This window comes from Marmota marmota, unplaced genomic scaffold, assembly GCF_001458135.2.
Source record: "Marmota marmota marmota unplaced genomic scaffold, marMar, whole genome shotgun sequence".
NCBI lineage: Eukaryota > Metazoa > Chordata > Mammalia > Rodentia > Sciuridae > Marmota > Marmota marmota.
In genome coordinates, this window is record NW_026000136.1 from 3,768,459 (window position 1) to 3,792,569 (window position 24,111).

Here is a 24,111-nt window from a genome sequence, read left to right on the forward strand (position 1 = left end):
ACTGGACCATCAGCACTGGAGCCCAACTCCAGGCTTTCTGCCTTCCCTGTATCTCCAGCTTCAGTCTTTTTGCTGCCTCAGTCACCTGCTGCCTCCATAGCACAGCTGTATTCTCTGCTGGCACCCGAAGGGCTCCTGCTCATATATTCTTTAGTGTTGCCCCGCATCATCCCTTCCTGCCATTTGTACTCGGGTACCTCTTGCAGTCCCCGCAGCTCCTGGCCTAGCCTCCCTCTACGGGTAGCATGTATCACACTGTGAGGGATGAGCCTACCTTCCCCTCCTGAAGCACCTCAGTGGCACAGTTTTGCATTCTGAATGCCTGACACAGTGTCTGATGCACAACAGGTGCTCAATAAGTATGGGCTGGTTTGTTGGTTGAATGCACAAATGCATGGAGTGATACATGAATGTTTTGAGCCACTGGTTGGCCTTCTGATTCCTCTTCTTATCCTCCATGCTCATGAGTTGGCTCCCCACTAAATAAGCACACGAACTCCCATCGCTCCATCAGAAATCCCTGTCCAGCTCTGCTATTCCTGTCCTCTTTCCTTCCAGGTCTCAGATCAGGGATTGTTTTTATGATATTAGAGAGCATAGCCAGTGAATTCATATAATCCTCTGCTATTCAGAATTTTAAAACTACCTTTGAGAACTCTTAGATCATCCATTGTTGGTATCAAATAAATAAGTGTTAGCAGTTCATAAAGACTCTGTCAGCAGAAGCCAAATTGCATACTTCCAATATAGCACATTCTTTTTATTCTGCACAATTTTATGTTCTTCTGATTTACATATCTTCCCTACTATTTGCTTATTTGATTTCCTCTAAGTAAAATACATTTTTCAACAAATGTTGCTGTATGTATAAAATAATAGGTTTTCTGTAGTGGTAAAACACCTCATCTCTAAATTTAAAAATATTTGCAGATTTGTGATTCAAACCTATTTAGGTGGCACTGGTCACAGAACTGATTAGGAAGGCCATTGGTCCTTGTGAGTTGTTGGTATTATAAACACTGCTTCTTCCAGCTCTGAATGAATCAGGAGAGCTGTGCACCTTTAGATCCAAACAGGTTTTGAGACTCTACAAGATCAGTGATGACAATAATAATGATAATATTAATCCATGATTGTGGGGCATTTGATGCTTCTAAGAGAACTTTGAGGTTGAGCCCTGTCACACTCCCCTGATTTACTCAAATGGCAAAAAAAAAAAAAAATCAAGAAATAAATCTTACATTGCAGAAGGGACTGAGAGGTTCTTATAGCTAAACAGTGGCCTTCAAAGCACTGAAAACCTGTTCCCCTTCCCTCTTGACTTCGGCTAAAAACCACTTTGTTAAATATAGAAATTAAGTGCATTAGAAATGAGCTTTTCAAAAATAGACTCTCCATCGGTGCATCCTCATGCTTCTTCACCCCGCCACCTAATATCCAGCGGGAAGCTTCTGGTTAAGCCAGTTGGAAGGGCAACACCTCTCCCTTGAGGGGCTGAAGAGGGGCCCTCAAGGAATCCCAACCTTTCTGTTCCTCTCCACCCCACCCCTTCCTGCATCACAGACTCTGCAGCCTCAGGATGCTATTTTTGACCTCACCTTCAGGATCCACCTAATGGCCAGAGGTATCTGCTGCAGAGCCTTGGGTGCCTCCCCCAGTGCCAGGCATAGTAGGTGCTAGGGAATGTCTGGGTGAGGCTCACTCTGCTGAGTTTACAATGAGGGTCTGTTTTGCATCACCCACAAAGACTAATTTACAATTTACGTGGGCTTGGCTATAATCCCCTGTCCAAAAGAAGGGGCTTCTAAAATTCCAGATGGTTCTGTGATGTATCCTGTAAATTAACAGCACTGTCCTCATAAACACGGTCACCCTGGCTTTGCTTATGTCTTTCCCCCTAGTTTGCTGGTACCATAAAGGCAGGAGCCGCTGGTTCCTGGGATGACTCTGTATCCCTGCAAGCATCTCGCCCTGTTGAGCACAGAGGGGCCAGACCCCTTAGGCTCTATGGATTGATTAATTGTTCAGTCATTTAAAGACCCAATTAGCATTGCCTCTCTCCTCTTGAAGTTGGAGACTAATTCTTATGATCCTAGAGTACAGAGAAAATCTAATTTACAGAGCAAGACATGAAGACTCTGACCCTGAGGCAGTGGGAGAGGTTTCTACCAATAAAACCACTTCTGACAAAGCCATAATGAGTGAACAATTTCAGTTATCAGGCCCATCATCTTCCTCCTCAGAGCAGAGTGGAAGAAGATGAGTTTTACCAAGGCATCATTTGTGCATCAAAGGGGCAATGCTTATACAGAAAAATCCCTGCCTGCTCCTCCTCTGCCCAAGCCATTCCCCACAGCCACAGTTTCACCAATTTCTCGCTCTTGTCCTTAAATCTGTTTTCTTCACACACACACCTCACTTAATCTCCCTCCCATACAGTCTGAGTTTGTGTTTTTGTTATTCTCTGATATTCCTGTGGTGTAATTTGCTGGTAGCGATTTTGCCCCCGTCCCATCACCTTGTAAGGTGACTCAGCACTGGGCTTCGTTTCCATTTTTCTCGGATCACTTCCATTTGTTACCCGTCTGGGTATCACTGTCTGTGAGTCACTGCCAATCGTTTATCTCCTTTCAAAGTTGGCAGAGAAATGCCTGGATGCAATCTTCTCCTATTAGGTAAGATTTTCTGAAATAGATTCAGAATATATTAGAGTCTCATTTATCCATTACTGACAGGCTAGTCAAGGGTTTCACAAGATAACCAGAACTTATTTAAAGGAATGGTTTATATTTTCAGTGTCTATTAACAAGCTCTTTGCATGGCTAAACAGGTAATGTTGGACACAAGAGAAATGACAGAAGCACTGTTCACATAGGGTCGGGGCTAGAATCAGGAAAAACAATTCTCCTTCCAATTCTGAGTTCTGTGACATGTGTAAAAGCCACTTCCTGCATTGTGCTGTCAAACATCTCTGACTGAGCATGGCCTGGTTGATCAGAGCTCTGTGCTTCTTGGTGCATCAGGGGTGGTGATGTTGTCACTAGGTCTTGGGTCCTACACTGAATGTCTCAAGACCACTTTACCTTTAAATTTTTTTTTCCAGTAACTGGGAATTGAGCCCAGGGTCACTCAACCACTGAGCTACACCCCTAGTCCATTTTATTTTATTTTGAGGAAAGATCTCACTAGATGGCTGATGCTGGCCTCAAATTTTCAGTCCTCCTGCCTCAGCCTCCTGAATCACTGAGATTACAGTTGTGTGCCATCAGGTCTAGTTTTAAGTCTCTTTTTAAAAATGTTTTTTAATTCTTAATGTCAGGCTCTGGACTATATCATTGTGGCTTGGTATGCTTCCTAGCAGACCCGTCACCTTCTTATCAATTGCTTCTGAGCTGCCAGGAGGTGGGAAATCAGAAAAAAACACACTGACTACATCACATCCTGGGTGAGAGCCAGCAGCTCGGAGGTGCGCAGAGGGATGTGTGTGAGCACAGTGCAGGGACCGTGGGCTGACCCTGGACAATGTGAGAGCTCCACCAGTGGCCCCTCAATAAGTGAATGCACCTGAAGCACAATCACAGAGCTGTCCAGCCCTAGGAGAAAGGCCATCCACTCACCTGTAAGACTGGTGATTTCTACGTGTGCCCTCCACTGGAAAGGGTGGGCAAATAAAAGCACTCATTTTGGTGGGAAATGATTCATGACTCATGTCAAACCCCAGTGTTAATCCCTCTGGAATGTGTAATTGGGATTGTTTCCTATCTCAAGGTGCCATTCATGAGTTCCCAGGTTCTTATTGTGTCTTTGGGACCTGTGTGAACACTGCGTCTGAGCTGAGATTCGGGCTGTGTACATGTCCGTCTGCTGCAGGGAGCCTCTTAGAGCACCAGCAGTGTGCACATGGAAAACCACCCAGAACACAGACAGCCCTCCTAGTCTTCTAAGTTGTTCCTCATGTCAGAAAGCCTTCCATTTTGAGGGGGAGTCTTGACACTGATAAGAATTACTTTGGTTTAGCACAGACCTTACAAGACCAGGACACAGACCCCAACAAGATGCCCCAGCTTTAGGCACTGGCGTCCAGCTCAGGACTTCCACGCCACATTCATTTCTAACCAATCAGCTAAAATCTGAAACTTCCCACTATGCCATCAGGTTCAAATTCTCTACACAGAACTCAGGAAAGTGCCCTGCATACTTATATTATAAAGGACAAAAATCAGGACCAGATAAATGAACAGAACATGAAGCAGGGTGGGCAGGATCCCAAACTCAAAGCTTCCTCGTGCTCAGAATGCATCAGCTCATGATTACCAACCAGGAAATCTCAGCTGTTTTCATGTCCAGAGTGTTTTGGGGGCTTTGTTGTGTCAGCACCATTGATTCAATCACTGGTGCAGGGTTGAATTCAATCTCTATCCCCCATACATATACACACTGAAGGCCAGAAGGTTTGGGCAGATGGCACTGGCTAAAACCCCCACCCTATCACAGGGCTGGTCTTTCCAGCATGGCCAGAACCCATTCCTGGAACAATCTGGGGACCCCCAAGTTGCCTCCTAAGCATACACTCAGTGTGTCTCAGAGACCCACCCTGGGTAACAGAGACAGTTCTGTCCCTCCAGAGATTCCAAGGGCTTAGAAGCTCCAGCCCAGATCAGACAAATTCTTTATTATTCAGTAGTCTTATTTGGATATATCTATTCAAGCTTATTCATGATTTGTTTTCAGGTGAACTATTTCAACAACTTTGGTTTGATTTCAAACCAATTCAGACTGGGGGAGAAAATAGGAAATGGGCTTTGGAGAGGTAGAATAGATGTTTTTATCTTAGTACTTCCTTCATATTGGTCTTTATTAGAAATCTAATGGAGGTTTGGTTGTTGGAGAACTCAACTAGAAATAACAGCCCTTTCTCTGATTTAAAACAATTCACAGTTAAGAAGAAAACAAGCAACATTTCAGGCTGAGGTTTCTGCTTACTGTGCCCGTGTACAATGTAGTTGCAGTCTACATGAGAAATACTGCTTTGTTATAAACAGTGTGCAGGGGTTAGAGAGAGCTGTGTTTCTTAGGTAGCTGAAAGCTCAAAACAGCTTAATAAATTTTAAAGTATAATGAGTACATTTTTAAAATAAAAAAATATCCAGGATAATTATGGCTTTTTGTTCTGACCCTATGTGGTTCGGCCATACCTGATGTCTCAGAGAGACCCAAAACCAGCTAATGGGGGAAATGGGGCATGCTCAGCACCTTTCCCCGGCACTGCCTGGGAACATTTGCAGAAGTGGCAGCCATCCTGTGCCTTCCCAAAGCAGGTCCTGCCCCCAGACCATGGGACATCAAGGTTAAACACAGGACATGGGGAACTTGTGACTTCAGGACAGTCACTGGGAGAAAGACACAGTATAGTGTGCAGCTTTGTCACCAGTAAATCCCAGTAAAAACTTTTTTATTAGTAACTTCTTTTTGGAATTTATTTGCTTTAATTGCATTTCCATTTTATGGCTGTGCTGATGTGTTATTTACCATTTCCATGGGATTTTAGTTAGTGTTTTCACCACATTTCCTTTTAAGTGCTTCCCCCAAACCTCTATTATCCAACAGAAAACAGAATGACAATATAACCTCATGCTGTCAATAAATGAGGCAACTCTGTTTGTCTAAGAATGCAGATGGGCATTTTCAATACTAATTCCAAATGGCTAGTGTGGAAAATTTTCACATTAAGTCATATCTACCAGGGCTTTTCCTGTTCATATGGTTTACTGCATTTCCATTACCAGCTTCTAGTTGCGAAAACAAATCATTGACCAAGTTTTCTCTACTAAATAATATACTGCATAAAAAAATTTGTGCACACATTGCCCCATTTAAGTGACAGTGTCATTTGTTGTTTCGGTTCCATAGGGATTACATCAAATTACGTTTAGAAAACAAAATGGCACTGTGAGTGGTAGAGTTGGGCTTTGTTCCTCTTGCAGGAGAGGAGGAGTAAGAAGTATTTTTGTACTGGGGCTGCATTTTATGTTCTCCATTCCCAAACATTGCACCCTAGGACTCTCCATAGTGAGCACCCAGGTGAACTGTTGGTCTGACACACACTTTCTTCTCGTTCCTTCTCCTTACCCTTCAAGTGAGCTGCCTCACCCACCTCAGAACCTCCTGGCCAGCCTGAGCTCTCGCAGCCACGCCGTGGTGCTCTCCTGGGTCCGGCCCTTTGATGGAAACAGCCCTGTTCTTTACTACATTGTGGAGCTGTCTGAAAACAGTAAGTAACAAACACAATGGTTGCCCTGAATGGCTGTTGGGTTTCTTTGTGTCCTCAGTGTCCCTAATCTTTACTGCTGGTTCAGACCCACTAAGTCAAAAGGAAGGTTACAGTGCTTTATGGTTGTAAAGGGAAAGCACAGCCTGCACTTGAGGAAGATAAATGGCCATGTGGGCTGGGAGCAGGGCTGGGAGGGTCATGAGAGGACTCTTGTGAGGGCCTGGGTCTGGGGGCCAGGCCAGTAGAATGGCCATGCACACAGGATGCTCTAGGCAGAGTACTGCAGGACAGCATCCTCCCTGGGGTGCATGTGGAATGGGTAACAAAATTTCCCAAGGGGCTGATTTGAGAGTTTGCAGCAGCAATAGTTGAATCTGTGGGTATTTTCTCTGGCCTCAACATGGTACCAAGTATAGAGTAGGCTTGTCTTTCCTTTGCCCCCTGCTTTGACCTCTCAGCAGCATAGCACCCTCCAAGCCACCTTCATTAAACAGCTCCCTTCCAGAGTTGCCCTCCACACTGGCTTTCCTCCAGCCTCGCGGGTCCTCCCCCTTCCCTGCTGGCTGAAGTGAGGGTTCTGCATGCTGTCCTGCTTGCTGCTCCCAGCTGCTCTTCCTGGGAAGCCTCCTGTGTTCCCATGATGAGACCGACATCTTTTCTTTGATGAGGTCCGTGGCTCTCTGAACCCAGACCTCTAACAAGGAACCCAGTGACTGGACATCTCTACCTCTGATACCTCACAGACGTCACAAACTTAATGCCTTCAAGGAGCATCTTGCCATGATTTTTAATCCTGACCCTATTCGCCCCTCATTGATGCAGCCATTTCAGCCTATTCCCAGCACCCCCTGATTTTGATATTACTTGAGCCTGAGCCTAAGGATTGTCCCGGCCTTTCCCCTCTAGCTCATCATGGCAGCAGTTGCCCTAATCCTGTATGTACCTAGAGTCAGCTGGAATCTGCTCCCTCTCTACCCCCAAGACCTTTCTCTCTTATCAAGACGCTACAGCTCTCTCCCCACTGGACCCTACATCTTCTCTTGCTCTCTTCAGGCTGGGGGCCCTGAGCATGCGTGCTGTGCAGAGGATGAAACCCTAACTCCCCAGTCCCGTGCAGCCTGGGCTTGCCCCCAGGCACCCTTCTCTCTGTTCAGCATGTGCCAACCCCACTGGCTTCAGGTGGCTCTCTGGAGGGGCCTCATCTCTCCCACCTGCCCGCCTGGAGTGCTCAGAGGCTAGATTGCTGCCCTTCATGATACCTGTTGCCTCCTCAAAGAAGCGCACCAGCACACTGGCTGCACCTAACCTTTGACTGCCTGAGCTGAAGTCCTTCCTGTATCATGCCTCTCTTATCCCTGACTCTTCCCTAGGCTCCCATGCAGACCAGCCAGACCTTAGGTGGCCTGGCTCTTAAGATGGTCATTCTCATTGAGCCTGCAGTTTGTCTCATGGTGACACTGCATTCTGAATGGGTCCTAGCCTTTAGGACAACCAGGAGTGGTGCTCTCAGTGCTGTTGGCCCTGAGATCTCACTCTCCTGGTGAAACTCCTCACTTTGTCATGGGGAACAACTTGTGGAGTTCTGCTCTAGGTCTCCCCCTCACCAAGCCTGGCATACTCTTGAAGACATTAAGTCTGTGATGTCTGTGAGGCACCAGAGGTAGAGATGTCCAGTCACTGGGTTCCACGTTGGAGGTCTGGGTTCAGAAAGCCACGAACATCATATAATGATAGCACCATACAAGCCACAGCAGTGCTGTTTGGGCCTCATTTATGGCCAAGAGATGGATGTATAGGGTAGAAGTCTCTTGCCCCGAGGCCACACAGGTAGCAGTAGGACCCCCACCTCCTGGCCATCTGACCTGGAGCTCAGTTCTTGATGGTCATCAGGACTCTTCAGAGCAGCCTCCCTTCTGCACTTCAGTGGGGGCTTCTCAATGAAGGCTGACAGAATGGCAAGCATACCAGGTTGGTGGCCATTCAGGGAGCCATGTATGAATCTGAGAAGGTTGATTTGGATTATACTTCACCCAAACCAGTTCTGAGACAGGTCCCAAAGGCCATGTGTTTTTCCCATTTCCTGGGTATCACCTTGACTGGGATAGCTTTGGGCTTGGCACCAGCTCAGAGAAAGGTACTGGAGTCAGGCCCTTCTCCCTTTCCCGCGGTACCCACTGACCTGGGTCCTTCCTCAGAGAGTGTGGTGTCTGGGGACCCATGTGCCTGCAGACAGCTCTTCATTCCAGCTCAGCAGTGCTGATCAGAGAGGGTAGGTGTTGGCATTACTACTGAAGCAACCTTTGAGAAGGTAAGGTTTTCCTGAGGATGTCATGGATGTATGCCTGTGACAGTGATGTGTAGGGAGAATATGATGAGAGCAGAGCCATTGTTGTCAGAATCCTTACAAACATCCACCAAAAAAATAACTCCTGTCAGGCACCCATCTCTAGGAGATGGGGGATTGTGTTCTATTCACCTTTGTCTCTAGTCCCTAGTGCTCAGTGGCACTCAACAAGTGAACTTGAACTAAAATGGGGGCTCTGGTAGAGCCCCCATGATAGACTTCAAATTACAGTCCTAGACCATCTTCTACAAGGGAAATGTTCTGCCTTCCCCAGTTTATATCAAATAAGATGTTGATTCAGATTGCCATACTAACCATTTTCTCAGCTGATTGCATGACTGGGTCTTGTAGTCCAACATCTTACCTAAACCAGAAGCAAGCTTTACAGGTATCTATCTGTTCATTTATCCATCCATCCATCCATCCATCCATCCATCCATCCATCCATGTGTTGATTGGACATCTGCTGTACCCCAGGCACTCTGCTGGGTGCTGAGATCCAGGAGACAAAATGAGCAGCCTCATTGTTAACAACGAGGAGTTGGTCAGGCACAACAGGATCCATGTGTCATTTTTCTTTTCTTTCTCTTGTGGTGCTGACAGTGGAATACCCAGGGCCTCCTAAATACTAGCAAGTGTTATCTGGCACTGAGCCACACGCTCACCCCTGTGTCGGTACTAGTGGTAGTCAACACAGTGCCTGGCATATACTGGATAATCCCATATATGTTTGGTTGTTTCATTTCACTGAGAAAGGGATGAAGAATGTCATTTATCCCTCATTAGCCTCTGACTCTTCCCACTGGACCATCTTGGAGCTGGATGTGAGTCCCAGCTATTTTGCCTTCAGAATCTAATGTAGGTATCATTGTGTGAAGAATTGTGAAGAACTGAAATGGATCAGATGGTTGTCTCTTGGCTGTCCCTGATTTCAACCCTATGAGATAAGTCTGCAGCTTTGGCTGAGCAGCATGTGCTGCTACCAATTGGTTAGCCATGCCACAGCAAATAGAAGACCAGCTCCATCATCGGGCCATCCGTTGGGTTTTTGTTTTTATTAGGAATGAGTGCCCTTAAGAAGCAGCTGAACATGCTGGCTAATTCTAGTCAGAAAGAACAGCTTAGTGCAAGTACACTAAAATGGAAATTGTATCTGGCCTACACTCAGCACTGTGAAAGGAGACAGTGCTAAATAACCCCAACAGCAGTCCTCCACCCCTCTGTGTGGGAGTGTCTGCAGCCAGCAGGCTGATAAGAATGTTGGTCTGCTGGAAACCATGGATGCTGCAGGGGCTTAGTGTCCATGACAGGTGCTTTATAACACCTGTCCTCAAGACATTCCCATTGCTACAAAAAAGGCCTCTTCAGAACTTTGTAGAGCAGAGTTCTGGAGCTGGAGTTGACCCCCTTTGTGCATGCACTTGACTGGAATTGAAACCTTGAATGGAGATTGGCACTCTGCAGGCAGGTGTCCTGTGTTTTGCTCTCTTGTGAAGTTGGGTGATCCTCTTGTCCCAGGTCCCCTTTTAGTGAACTGGGAGCACAAAGAAGGGTAGCAGTGTCCTACGGCCTGCTTCACCTCGTGTGCAGAGGAGTACAGAGAGTCTGACCAGGTGACAGGGGACAGGAGCCTGGCGGATTCCTCTGTTGAGACAATGCAGGGATTCCTAATGGCTTGATAGCCAGGTATGAGACTTCTGTTAAATAATAGAAGTACCTGTCGTGCTTTCTAAATGTCTCTTGATTACGATCAAGAATGATCTTTCTTGGAGGTGATTATGATCACAAGGGGGGACACTGTCAAGGAAAATCTGTGACTTTGCAGTGAACCAAAAAAAAGATTACTAGGTGTCTCATCTAGCACCTTCAGGGCTTATGACTCCATAAGGACCTGCACCTTTCATTGTCATGGGGCCATTTGCAACTCTGTAAACCTCAGAAAATTTATAGCAATGCAAATGATTCTTGTCCATAAAAATGCAGATAAATTTTATCCTGTAGAATATAATAATATGTTGGTTACTGCTCTGCAGACATTGACCAGTTTCACATCTGTTTGTGAATTTATTTTAGCATCGTCAACATATGTGTGCTGTTTGAATTTTTCCTTTTAACTGTACAGTTATTAACATCTTACTGTTTCCTTCATAAATTAATGAGCTAACTAAAATTTTTGGTACACATTCATTTTGTATTTGTATATGAGCCATCATTTGCTGGGCATGGTGGTGTACGCCTGTAATCCCAGTGGCTTGAGAGGCTGAGGCAGGAGGATCATGAGTTCAAAGCCAGCCTCAGCAAAAGCAAGGCACTAAGCAACTCAGTGAGGCACAAACAAGCCTCAGCAAAAGCAAGCACTAAGCAACCTGTCTCTAAATAAAATACAAAATGGGGCCAGGGATGTGGTTCAGTGCTCAAGTGCCCCTGAGTTCAATTCCTCTTATGACCCCCCCACCAAAAAAAGAGCCATAATTTTTCTTTTTATAAATGTATCCTCAAACATGAACATTTGGCATCACTTAGTATTAGAAGTGAAAAAAATCTTCTAATGCAACAGATGTCACAAGTTTCCATGGTAACACTGATATTTGGGGAGAGGCCGAGGTCTCAGACTGAGTACCTAAATGTTTTCCATGATCTGGACTAAGGTATCATGCAGCTGAAATAGGATAATGGTCTTTTACCAGTTAGTAAAAATTCAATCATTTCCTCATGATGTTTTTAAAACTTGGTGCCTGCTGCCATGGATCTCCTAGTGAACATTTGCTGTTAACAAACATACAAAAAATTCGGAATACTCCATCCCACTTACTTATGCTGTTAGTTTTTTTGGTAGACATGCATGTTTGTAGTTGTGATTTTTGTATTATACTTTATAGTATTTAAGGTTTATTGGAATATAAAATAAAATTGTACTTTTCATTGTGAAAGTTATATATGCTCATTAATAAAAAGTTGTAAATTGCTTAAAGCATAAAGAATAAAAACAATCACGTAGATTCTTCATATTCGAAAGCCAGCCCTCCATCCAAGCCCTTGGTCCCTCCTTCCTACTTCCTCCTTAACCTGGCTCCATCTTTTATTCCCTCACTGCCCTCTTTCAAGTTCTCCTGCTCTCATGGCTCCTTCTACCCAAAGGAGTAGGCTCTACCTCCCCTTCTCTCATTCCATTCCATACAGTCACCGTTGACTCCTATGCCTTTCCCTCCTCCCCCCACAAATAAACCAGTGAATTCTGTTGACTTTATTCAGTTATTTTTATCTAATCCACTGCCCTTCTCCATTCCTGTGACACTGATGCTGACTGTCAGGCTGTCCTTCTGTTGCCCACCATGGACGTGTACTACTCAAGGCCATCCTTTATCGGGCCACCAGAGGGAGCCCCACAAAGTACAAACCTGGCCATGATGAAACCCTGCAGAGCTCTCCAGAAAGGCCCCACAGGACACTGGATAGTGGGTCTTGAGCTTCCCCATTATCACCACTGACTCCCTGAAAATGAGTCTTACCTCCAGCGCAGCCTGAAACCTAGTTGCTGGCCCGCCCTCTAAGCAGAGTGCTAGCCCAATCCCATCCTATATAGAACACCTCATTGCTTGAAGAATAGCTTCCAGACTTATTAGCATGGCAGATAGTGCCATTCATCTCTGACCACTGCCTGCGTCCCCAGATTTATCTCCAGCCACTCATTGCTTTGCCTTTTGTGCTATATAACAAGGCGTTGCTCATAGTTCCCAGAACACACCAGACATTCAGTGCTCATTGTGTCAATGAATTCTCTCCCCCACTCCTCCCTTCTACCTTTGTCTGGTCAGCTCCTACTTAACATCTCCCCTTAGGCCTTTACCTGGTCTTCAAGCACTGTCCAGTCTCCTCCAGGAGATACAGTCCATGCCTTCTTGGTTTTTTGGCTAAATTAAGTGTAAACAGTGCAGTCCCCATCTTCTCCTCTAGGAGGCACTGCCCTAACTGCTATGCTTGGTGCTGTCCTTGGTGCTGAAATGCTCACCCAGCAAACTAAGCACTTAGTGGACCAGCAAAGGTAAGATAGTGACACTGATAAGTATAACTAGAAGGAAATTATTTTAATAATCTCCCACTTCAACTTTTCAAATATATTATGTTTTCAGAACATTTTGGGGTCTGAGGTTCATATCCTCTGATAGGTGAGTTTGCATTTCTTTGATTAGCAGCATCGTCAAACACATTTTTCCAAGTTGGTTGACTTTTTGCACTTTCTCTGCTGTGATCTGTCAGTTTCTTTCCTCCCATTTTTTCTTTCCAGGCCTTAGGGTTTTTCCTGTCGTTTTGACAAGTATTTTTTCAATATGCTTTTTGCCCTTAATTTTGGTGCACAAAATCAATCACAGAGAAATGTTTGATTCTTCTGTAGTTAAATCTGTTGATATTTTTCTTTATGATTCCTTTCATTACATTTTGTTTGGGTATTTTGACACTATTATGCATAAAATAAATGTCATCACCGATTTTTGCATTGTTTTTAAATTTTAATTTCAAAAATTTAACTCTTTAGTTTATTTGGAATTTAGATGTTATATATATTTTGGCATGATCTTTTCCTTTCTTCCAAAGGACCCATTTTCCATTTATCGACTAATCTACTTGTTTATGATGTTTCCCTTTTTGCATATTAAGGTGACATGTTTTTTTAAATGTTTGGGGTTTGTTTGATTCCATTGACTCATTTATTTTCCTGCTAATTTTATAGTATTTTAATTCTTTTGGTTCCAAATATATTTTCAAAGCTGATAAAGCAAGTCCCCTAATCTTTTTAGAATTTATTACTTCTGGTCCCTATTTATTTGTCTAGAAAAAAGTGGAATTATTTTATTAAGTTTTAAAAATAGTCCCCTAGGGTTTTTAATTGAGTTCAGCCTGTGATGAGTTTTATGAGAACTGACTTCAGATAATTCTCTCTTTCCATCCAGAACATAGTATCTATCCCATTTATTCAGTTCTTCCTTATTTTGCTTAGGGAAGTTTGCAAGTTCAAACCCACAGGCTCCATATTTTTTGTTACGGTTGTCCTAAGATTTTGTCTCACAGCTGTTTTAAATGGATTTCCCCCTTTCATCATCTAACTACTTATTGGATTATAGGAAAGCTATTGATGTTTAGATGTTAGTTTTCCATTCAGCCACTTTCCATATTCTTTTATTATTCTAAGGATTTTTCTAATGATCCTCTTGGTTTTCAAGGTAGACAATCGTCCTCTCTAAATAATAAAAATTTATTGTTTCCTTTTTGTTTTCCATATCTTACTGGATTGTGAGAATAATTTTAAATTATAATTAGTATGGTAATATGTCTTGTTTTTTCCCTGATGTCAGTGGAATTGCTGGTAGGATTTTATTGTTTTGTATAATATTGATTTTTTTTGGTTATTTATTGAGGTACACTTTGCATAGAGAAAAAATGCAGAGATCTTAAGTGAGTCTTGAGAAATATATATACCCATGTAGTCCACTCCTCAAGCCAGATATATCATTTTTAATCTTCCAGAATGTTCCTGTGTTCCTGTCCAGTACCTTTCCTCCTTCAGAAGCAAGTACTTTCATCATGGGGTAGTTTTGCCTACTTTTGAACTTCGTTTTATAAGCAAATATGATATTGATTCAAAAGTGTGATTTTTCCAGCACATAACACATTCTTTCATTCCTTATTCTTAGGATTTTAAAAATTGTATAGGGAAATTTCTTACTTCTAAGCAAATTATTCTTAAAATAACTTGGTATTGAACTTGAAAGTACCCCATAATTCAGTCAGGAGAATTTATATGTGACTATTCTTCAGGACCCCAACTGCAACATGAGCTCCCCAGGCCCTCCCTGCCCCGCAAGACAAGTTGATGCTTTGAGGAACTCTTGTCTCCATCCATGGTTCAAGGCTCCCAGGCCTCAGACCTGAAATCAATGTGTTTTTCCTTAACTCAGAAAGAAACACTGTCTTCTGTAAATTGGGAGAAAGAATGTCAAATGGGGACTAGAAATGTAGCTCAGTGGTAGAGTGCCTGGCCAGCAAGTAGGAGGCCCTGCATTCAATTCCCAGCACTGCAAAATAAATAATAATACAAAAGAAATAAAGTGAAATGGGAAGAAGTTTCCCACATCCTTTGTCACTTCCTGTCACTCATGTATAGCTTTGTAGGACAGATTTCTCTTCTGCTGAGATAATCTTGTTCTTCTAGAGAAAAGAGGAGCTCCCCTTTGACACTCCACTATCCAACATGTTTCTTTTTGCCTTGGTTGTCACAAAGCCCAAAGCTTAACTGAAACCTAACTGAAGCACCAAAGGAATGGGGTGCATATAACATCTTTGACTTCTCCTTTATGATTTTGTATTATTTTTATTTATTTTCATGTTGCCATCCAGTGTTGTGTATGCTTTCGTTTTAGAAGACCTTTAAGTCCTATTTAAAAGCAGGAGACCTCTTTCTCTCTCTCTGCACACACACACACACACACACACACACACACACACACGCATGCAGAGAGAGAGAGAGAGAGAGAGAGAGGTATTACATAAACATTCTTCCAGGAAAGCCCTGGAGCTATCTATTTTTTTCCTCCCCATCATTTTGCAATATGAACCCCAGCAGCTTCAGTAAATCTGCAAATTATATAGTCACTCCTGTCTGACAGTATTAAACACAGGAAGATGCCTGGACAGAACATAAAGTCAATTAGGGAGGCAGAGAAGAACACTCCCAAAATTAAATAACAGATCCAAGAACACAAGAGATGGCCTAATTTGGTACACAAAGAGTTGCTATGGGACAGGGCTCCTCAAGGAGGGGCAGTCACTGTGGGCCAGAAAGGTCGAGGAGGCTATCCTTGGAAGAAGGCCTTGAGCTAAATATGGGAGTGGGTAGGATTTGGGTGCATGCCGTCCTCACAGGAGAGATCCAAGACTGCAGAGGCTTGAATGCTGCTGTATAGCATGATGGGTATCCAGGACATTCCCAGGCACATGAATTTGTAGAAACAGAAGGTTCTTAGGGGCAGGAAAAGCTTAAGGTATGGCTGAAATTAATTGCTTTAAAAAAATTCCATGTAATAATATATTTTAAAGTACAAAGTAATACATGCTGATTGCAGCTAAACAAGTGTTACCAGATGTATAAAGGAAGAGTTTCTTATCTGCCTCTACCACAAGGAACTGTTGCCTGCAGCCTAGTGTATACCCTTCCATGATGAAATGGAGACCTGCAAGGAATACCAAGAGCTCAGAGAATGCCAGGCCACAATCTTACACAACAGAGAGCCATATAACCCATAAGCAGGGGAATGTATGTGAAAATTAGTTTTTAGCAAAATTCACCTTGAAGTAGGAATAAAGAAAACTGTAAATCTCAAGGCTGGGGTTAGGGGGCAGTTGTCAAGGGACATGCCAGACAGCCCGTCATTCCTAAATGGCTGATTGCCTTTCTCTGAAAGGAGGAGGCCAAAGACAGCTGGGAACCCCAGTCCTGGTCCTGAGAAGCAGGAACATTCTAGCACTCACTGTGGTCTCCTCTGCACCCACCAATTTTGGCTTGGTTCTGCCAGCTGCTAAGTTAAAATTGGCTTCAGGAGACCATTTTCTGAGACTCAATGCCTCTCCTGATCCCATCCCCGGCATCTTTGGGGGAGAGATCTCTTCCTTCACAAAGAGAATTTCTAAGCTATGTGGCTCAATCCTTTCTTCTAATGCCACAGGTGTCTTTTCATGTACAGACCCGTCGCTGTCTTGCACACTGTGCGCCATGAGCTCATTTGCTCTGGTATGAAAGTCGTTGCCAACTGTCACCGCACAATATGTTAAACATCTTGATCCACGTTTGCTATTATGTACTTAAAAGCTGATGGGCTTTGTGCTGTTTTGCTTGCCAAAGCGGCAGAGACTTTGTTCTCTGTGCTTTTCAATGATGTCTTTGAAATCTATCTCACATAGGTATTTTTCTAATAGCCTCAGAGTTGTTAGAGAGTATTTTATGTTTTAGCTCATTTTCCTTTGGGCTTTTGCATATGGAGCCTCACATTAATAGCATTTACTCCCATTTAAAATGCAGCCTGGGAGACAGGGCTTGTCACAGGTGTTCATGAAGGAATGCCATTGTGGTGATATGGTCCCAGAGCAGGACTGGGGTGGGCTTCCAGGTTCACTCTGCAATTAGCTCCCTGCTCTCAGGCAAGATGAGGAGGGGGTGGAGGCCCAATGCGGACCCCATGTCCTCGATTGGTCCCTCATCTCATCTCCTGGACTGCTCTGCCCAAGCCTGTCCTGCAGTTAGACAGTACTTCCTAAATGAGAATGCCTGTTGTGACAGCTAAGTATAGAATTCAGAGTGGCTAGGACTGTGGTCCCTAAGTCTGGGCCAGCTTCCATCCAGACATAGCCACCTGCTCCACACATAGTCTGCTAGCCATGGTTAGACTACCACCGCCCCGCTGTAGGGGTTCACCATCACTAACCCAGGATGAACTCCCTTGAGCTTCTGGATTGTCCAGTTTCCTTTCCAATTCTCTGAAGGGACCTGCTTCTCCTGCACATCAGCCCCCACCCTGGCCAGGGGCCTGTGTCTCCTCATGGATCAAGCCCAAGCCTTTGGTGGCCACCTTTGGGGTCTTGACCTACATCTCTGGAGGCTACAGTCCCTCAGATAAGAATAGCGAAAAGCCCTGAACCTGTTCCTAGTCACTTTGGCTACATCCCTTGATTGCAGGTTTGACTACCTAAATATCTTAGTTCTTAATTCTTAACATTTAAGGCAGACTTGGTACATTTTAACTGAACCATGTAGATTTTCTTGAGGCATATATAGCAGAGAGGCCTTCTCAAAGCAAAGGACATCAAACTGCATTTCAACTGTCTACTTTCAGGGTCTTATTTTGGGTGGAAAATACCCATCTGTTTCCTACTCCCCCTCCCTGTCCATGAAGCCCCCATCTAGCCTAAGTTCCTTTTTCTCGGGCATCCTCAGCTAAGTATGGCCTGGTCTTCCTGTAGCCTCAGTCTCATTTCCCAGGGTTGCCATGAGCAGTTCTATGGCCCAACTCTCTTTCAAAATCATGTTTGTGTTCTCGCATTTCATGTATGTCTAGATACTTTATAGTGTCTCTCCATGTGGGGACCCTCACAGTGCTCTTGCAAGAGACAGCCCATTCTACATGTCATATTTTCCAGCTCAAACTAGAATTCCACAGTGCCACTAAAAATCACGTTTCTTTCCTTCCTGTAATAGCCTTAAACCAGAGTCTTGAAGAAAGATCTCACTTAATCTCTATGGCAGGGGCTATTCTTTGTGCTTTGCTTTAAATGCTCAGCCAAGCTATGATCAGGCTGAGAGCAGCTTCCTTAGCTGGGGGTACTGTGTGCATTCCTTTTCATGTGACAGGAAATAGGCTCTTTAATGTGGAGGAGCAAGGCCTATTCATCCACCAGACTACCCTTGACAGCTCTTTGGGGTAAACATTAAATGTGGATTGGAATCTCTGAAAAGCTTAAAGGTAATTAGTCAAAGTCCTTGAACAACCACAAGAATGCTTTATAGAAGCAGCTGCGGTGTGTGCTTGTGCTAGTTTCATTCCATGTCTTCTGAGACTCTATTTTCTGATTTTCATTAATGAACTTGTTTTACTATTTTGTGGTACAGGTAATATACACATATATACAGACATATACATACATACAAGTATATATATAATATACACACATAATAACTTTATGTATATTTTGGTAATACATAAAATGGTAAGATTTACCATTCTGTATTACTTTTATGATAAAAAAATATGGTCAGGAAGATCAACAGGTTCTCAGGGGTGTAACCAGGCTTTCTATAGCTTATATAATTTTGGAACTCTTCATTAGAAAAATAACACAGCCTTGAAAGGACCTCTCCTGGGGCCCGAAGAAGGGCCAAAGCAGATGAAGGGCAAAAGTTCAAGAGTTCAGGGCCCCTCTGTTCACACTGCTTTGGAGCCAATGTGAGCCTCTTGCCAGGAGGGGGCCTGGAGACTATTGTGTGTAGCTCATGGAGGTCCCCACCCTTTGCTCCTGCAAACACTGAGGCTGAACTTGAGCCACATTTGAGAGCCCCGTCCTCCAGAGCTCCTGCACAAGAGCAAGCACAGTAGCTTTAGCCCTGACTCCTGGATGTCTCTCAGCCTCCAGCTGCTGTGTCCCTGGGCATACACATGTGGATTCAAATGCTCATAAGTGTGTTCTCTGAGCATCGTATACACACCCCCACACACACACACACACCACACCACACCGCACACACACACATATCTCTGTTCTCTCTTGCAAAGCACTCAGAATCTTCCAGTTCAGGTTGTACTCAAAGCTTCATAACTTGATCCTCTCCTGCCTAGCTCTAGACCAACTGGTTCACTGGTAGGCCTTCCTTTTATTTTTTTCTTATTAAACTTTTAAAGAGTTTTGGGTTTACGGAATTATTTCAAAGATAGAGTCCCTGCGCATCCAGTTTCCCTTACACCAAGCATCTTGCTTCAGTGTGGCAGGTTTCTATCAAACCCATCATTTCACTGCTGTTAACGCAGCCCTGGAAGTCCTCCCTTTCCCCTTGTTGTCAATTTTCTAGCCTAGGATCCCTTCCAGATCCCACAAGACACTTGGTCATCATGTCTTCTCAGGCTTCTCCTGGCAGGACACGTCCTCCTGGTTTCCTTGTTTATGATGACCTTGACAGTTGAGAGGACTGGCCCAAGGCTTTGTGGAAGAACACTGCTCCCTCCATTGGGATATATCTGATGTTTCTCTTGTGGTTAGAATGGGTTGAGGACAGGGGTAGAGTTCCATCCTCATCACATTCCTCCAGGGTGCACACTCTCAACCTGACTTATTGCCATTTATGCCTGATAAGCCTTTGAAATGTTGGAACATTTAGCTTAATTTGTGCCTAGGGTTAGACTCTCAGCAACACCTGTCTTGAGTGTGCAATATCATCTTAATAAATGTAGTGTCCTTATATTCAGTGTAGAGAGACAGCCTGGTGCACTGGCAGGGGGCCTCTGATTAGCATGAGGCCTCCTGCCTCAGTAACTCTGTTGGAGCCGCGGGAGCATCTCTGACCAAGCCCTGAACTCACTAGCTTTCAATCTGAGGCAATAAATAGGCACAAGGCAGATCTGGCCAGTGTATGGAGGGTTTCTACCAAGGTGCATCAATAGCAGGTGGGGAGCCCATGCTTCCTCTCCTATGAGGATGGACCCGACTATCTCAAGGCTACTGTGCAGTCTGATTGTGGCACCAAAAAAAAAAAAAGCCATCATCAGTGCTGAGAACATGACGGGTGTTGAACCTCTACTAGGCGTCAGACACTCTTCCAGCTGCTGGGGAGTGAGCAGGGAATAGCATAGGTCCCAGGAGCCCATCTGGTGAGTAGAACTTATTCTTACCACCCAATATTTATATTTCAGGAGATAGAACATCAGACAGTGGTAGCAAAATAGAAATGAAGTGGGAATTATAAGAAGAATTTTGCCCCTTAATTCTTCCACTTAACTCTGGGACCTGAGGGAAGTGGCCTTGTTTTGATGCAGGAATATTCATTCTCTTTCATGTAAAAACACAAGGTACACATTAACCAAGTCCCATTTTTTATTTACCAAATAGACAATTAAAGATGATAATCAATGCTCAGGACTCCCAATGTTGTGACAGAACAGTCTATTTCCAAAAACCTTTTCTTTAAAACTGTACTAAATAGACACAGAAGTATGACTTCAACTTCAGCAACCGTTAACACTTTAGCACGTTTCATATATTTCCTGCCTTTTTTTTTTGCTAGAGTATTTTAAAGAAGATTCCAGAAATTATGCCACTTCATCCCTCTTGACTCAGTAAACATCTTTTAAAAAGAAAGGAGAAAGGGGGCATCACACCAGTGGAATTGATTAGTAAACTTTGTGTCACCTAATAGTCTATACATTTTCCCTTTTCTAGAAGAGGTTTGTTTGTTTGTTTGTTTGTTTGTCACTCAATTGGCTCAAATAAGGTTCCAAACCAGGTCCATACATTCTGGTTGTTTCACTCTTAATGTCTTGGAATCAACCAAAGCCTCCAGCCTTCTCCACCTCTCCTCCCTTGCCTGGGCAGGAGCCATGACATTTGTCCTGAAAGTGTCCCACATCCTGGATTTGGGTCATAGTTGAATTGATCCTTGCATCTTCTTTATTTCCTGGAGACAGATTTGATTCACATTCTTGGTTTTGTTTGTTTTCTTGTATAGTGTGTTAGCACGTGTGTGCTTCTGTGTGCCTCAGGTGTTGCTGGCTTTGTTTTTTATAAAGTATGTTACTGTGTGATACACATATGTGAGTGCTTCAGGTGCAGCTGTGGCCTTCCATTGCAGGGACATGAGGCCCAGCTGCTCTACTTCTCGCACTATTAGGGTTGAGCCATTTGTCTAGGTACTGACCACCTGCAGAATTTGGGAGAAGTAATTTAAGGTTTCTATGAGTCTTGGTTTTCTTTCTTTCTTTTTTAAAGCTTAGTATATTTCATATATATATATATATATATATATATATAAACATATATATTTATTTATTTATTTTTTAGTTTTCGTTGGACACAACATCTTTGTTTGTATGTGGTGCTGAGGATCGAACCCGGGCCGCACGCATGCCAGGCGAGCGCGCTACCACTTGAGCCACATCCCCAGCCCAAGTCTTGGTTTTCTTGATTACAAAAGACGCAATGAAATCTCCCCCACAATAGGGTCCAGGGGCTGCAGGTGGGGAGACACCCTCAGACTGAACATAGCCATGCAAATATCCACACTAATAGTGACAGGGATTTAATTGCCTTTTGGCAATTAAGAGAAAATTTTCTTCAAAAAACATTTTCCTTCCTGAGGTACCATTAATTGAGGAAATGGTAATGTTCTTTGTATCGGAAAAAGCTTCTAGTACATTTCCAAAGATTGAAAACCATCAGTTTTTGAGCCAGCAGAGATAGCAGGGAGTGATTAAGTCCTTGTGGGCCCTGAGCCCTGCACCCAAGAGGGATATGCACAGTGCTCTCTGTGGCAGAGGCTTGTTCTGCAGCCTGACTGGGGGAGTCTGAAATCCCCCAGCCCTGTGGATCAGAGAGGAATCCCTGAAGGGGAGGAAAGAGGCATTGCAACTTTTATGGGATGGTTCACTCATCAAAAGATTCTGCTGCTGCATTCCATCCCCTAAGACAAGCCTTGTGTTGGAGTCTCTGTGAGAACTGGCTGGAAGAGCCTTTTAAAAGGAGTCTTCCTGTTGATTGTCGGGAACAGACTTGCTATTTAAATTTTAACAGTTCTCAGCAAGCTTGCAATTGCAAAGCTTGTGAACAGACAAATCCTTCCCAAACCACTTTTTTTTTGTTGTTACAAATCAGAACGCCCATGAGATGGATAGGGTTCATTTGTATTAGTTTTCAGTCTAATCTCTCTTCCTGCCAGATCTTTTATCTTCTAGTGGGGAGGAAAAAGAATAAATAAAGAATTCTATAGATGTAACTGGAGGACTGAGCCGAGCCAGAGACAGAGGAGATTAATAGGCCCTGTTGTCAAATCAAACTGGGCAGCAGACCCTGTGACTCATGTTATGGACTTTCAAGAGCTGTTTACACTCTAGGTGAAGAAATGGCCAAGGGTTGAACAGGGCAGAGGCTTGGAAGGATGACACTGAGGGCATCTTAGTGTAGTTGTGTGTTGCTATAGCAGAATACCTGAGGCTGGTAATGTATAAACAAAAGAGGTTTGTTTGGTTTATGATTGTGGTATCTGGAAAGTCCAAACTGTGTAGTGCCAACCTCTGAGGAGGGCCCCCAGCTGTGTCACAACATGACAGAGAATTAAAATGTGAAGTCATGGGCTGGGGTTGTAGCTCAGTGGCGTAGCACTGGCCTTGCGTGCATGAGGCCCTGGGTTCGGTCCCCAGCACCACATAAAAATAAAGATATTGTGTCCATCTACAAATAAAAAATTTTAAAAAATAATAAAATGGAAAGCCGGTCCATGCAGAGAGACCAAGGTGAGGTGCCACCTCACTCTGTAATGACCTACACTTGAGGTAACCAGTTCAATCCTGCAAGACTGAGAACTCACTCCTGTAAGAGAATTAATCCCTCTGATAACCCCACTCCCCTCAAGGCACTGCCTCCCACTCAGCCACTCCAGGGACCAGCCTCAGGGTGATTTTTGTTGGGCATGACCTGATACAGACCAGGACAGGCAGCATCCCCAGGTCCTCTCCGCCCCCACCCCACCTTGTTCTGAAGAGTCACTTCAGCCAACTGATTACCACAGGTGTCCTTGCCTGTGTCCCTCTGTGAAACAGCTGTTGCTCCCTGTGTCTGACTGAGCAGGTGAGCCGTCCACTGACAGACACCGCGAGATCAGAAGGAAGGAAGGGCTGGTGGAAGAGAGCCTCCTGCAGGAAGCAGACAGCACTCCCAATAGGACCAGTCCAGGAGGAGGTCTAGAGAATGTCTACAGAGATGTGAGCAGAGGGAGACCCAGGGCTGGTGGCCTCAGTCGGCTCCTCTTGGGTCAGAGACCAGGGGCTTGCAGAACTCAGAGAGAGGCTGTGCAGACCTGCCCCCTTGAGAAGAGCAGGCACCTGGGAAGGACAGGGACAGTGAAGGCCACCCTCTCAGTGAGGAAGGAAATGACCTAACAATGCTCTCTTGATCTCCCAGGGGAGACAAGAGGCAGGAGCAGACACAGTCCTGCACAAGTGTCCCTAGGCCAGGCCTCCTGCATGGTGTCCCAGTGTTCACTGTCTCATTTCATACTCAGAAGACCTTGGGATTTCATGTTACTTTATTTTCTCACCTGTTTTTGATTTTAGTTGTAAAGTACCCATAACAGAATTTACCATCCACAACCATTTTTAAGAATACAGTTCAGTAGTATTCAGTACATTCACAATATTGTGTGCTCATCACCAACAGCCATTTCCAGAACTCTTTTCATGTTGCAGAAGTGAAACTCTGCACCCATAAACAATAATTCCCTATTCTCCCTCCCACAACCCCTTCTACTGTCTGTCTCTATGGATTGAGTACTGTAGGTACCTCATATCCGTGGAATCACACTGTATTCCTCTTTTTATGACTTATTTGACACAGCATAATGTCCTTAGGGTCCATCTATGTTGTAGCATGTGTCAGAATTCCCTTCTTTTTTAAAGCTGAGTAATATTCCACTTTATAAATAAACCACTTTCCGTGTTTATCCATTCATCCCTTGATGGATAGTTGGGTGATTTCCACCTCTTGTGCTACTGTGAACATGGGTTCCAAATACCTCTTTAATACCCTGTTGCAGTTCTTTGAGGTATATACTCAGAAGCGGGACCACTGGGTAAGATGGGAATGCTATTTCTAATTTTTTCAAGGAATCACCATACTATTTTACATTCCCACCAACAGTGTACAAGTTCTCACTGATGCTGTTATTTTCTGTTTGTATATCTGTTTGATAATA

At 44.0% G+C, this 24,111-nt stretch overlaps 1 protein-coding gene across 3 annotated transcripts in view; it reads left to right on the forward strand.

Annotated features, from left to right (window-relative positions):
• Sdk1 (sidekick cell adhesion molecule 1) overlaps positions 1-24,111 on the forward strand; it is a 521,957-nt gene that overhangs the window by 303,354 nt on the left and 194,492 nt on the right. For all 3 annotated transcript variants that reach the window (XM_048785279.1, XM_048785280.1, XM_048785281.1), the window contains exon 13: positions 6,138-6,271. In XM_048785279.1, the coding sequence (XP_048641236.1) occupies positions 6,138-6,271 (134 nt within the window). The remainder of the gene's footprint in view (positions 1-6,137; positions 6,272-24,111) is intronic.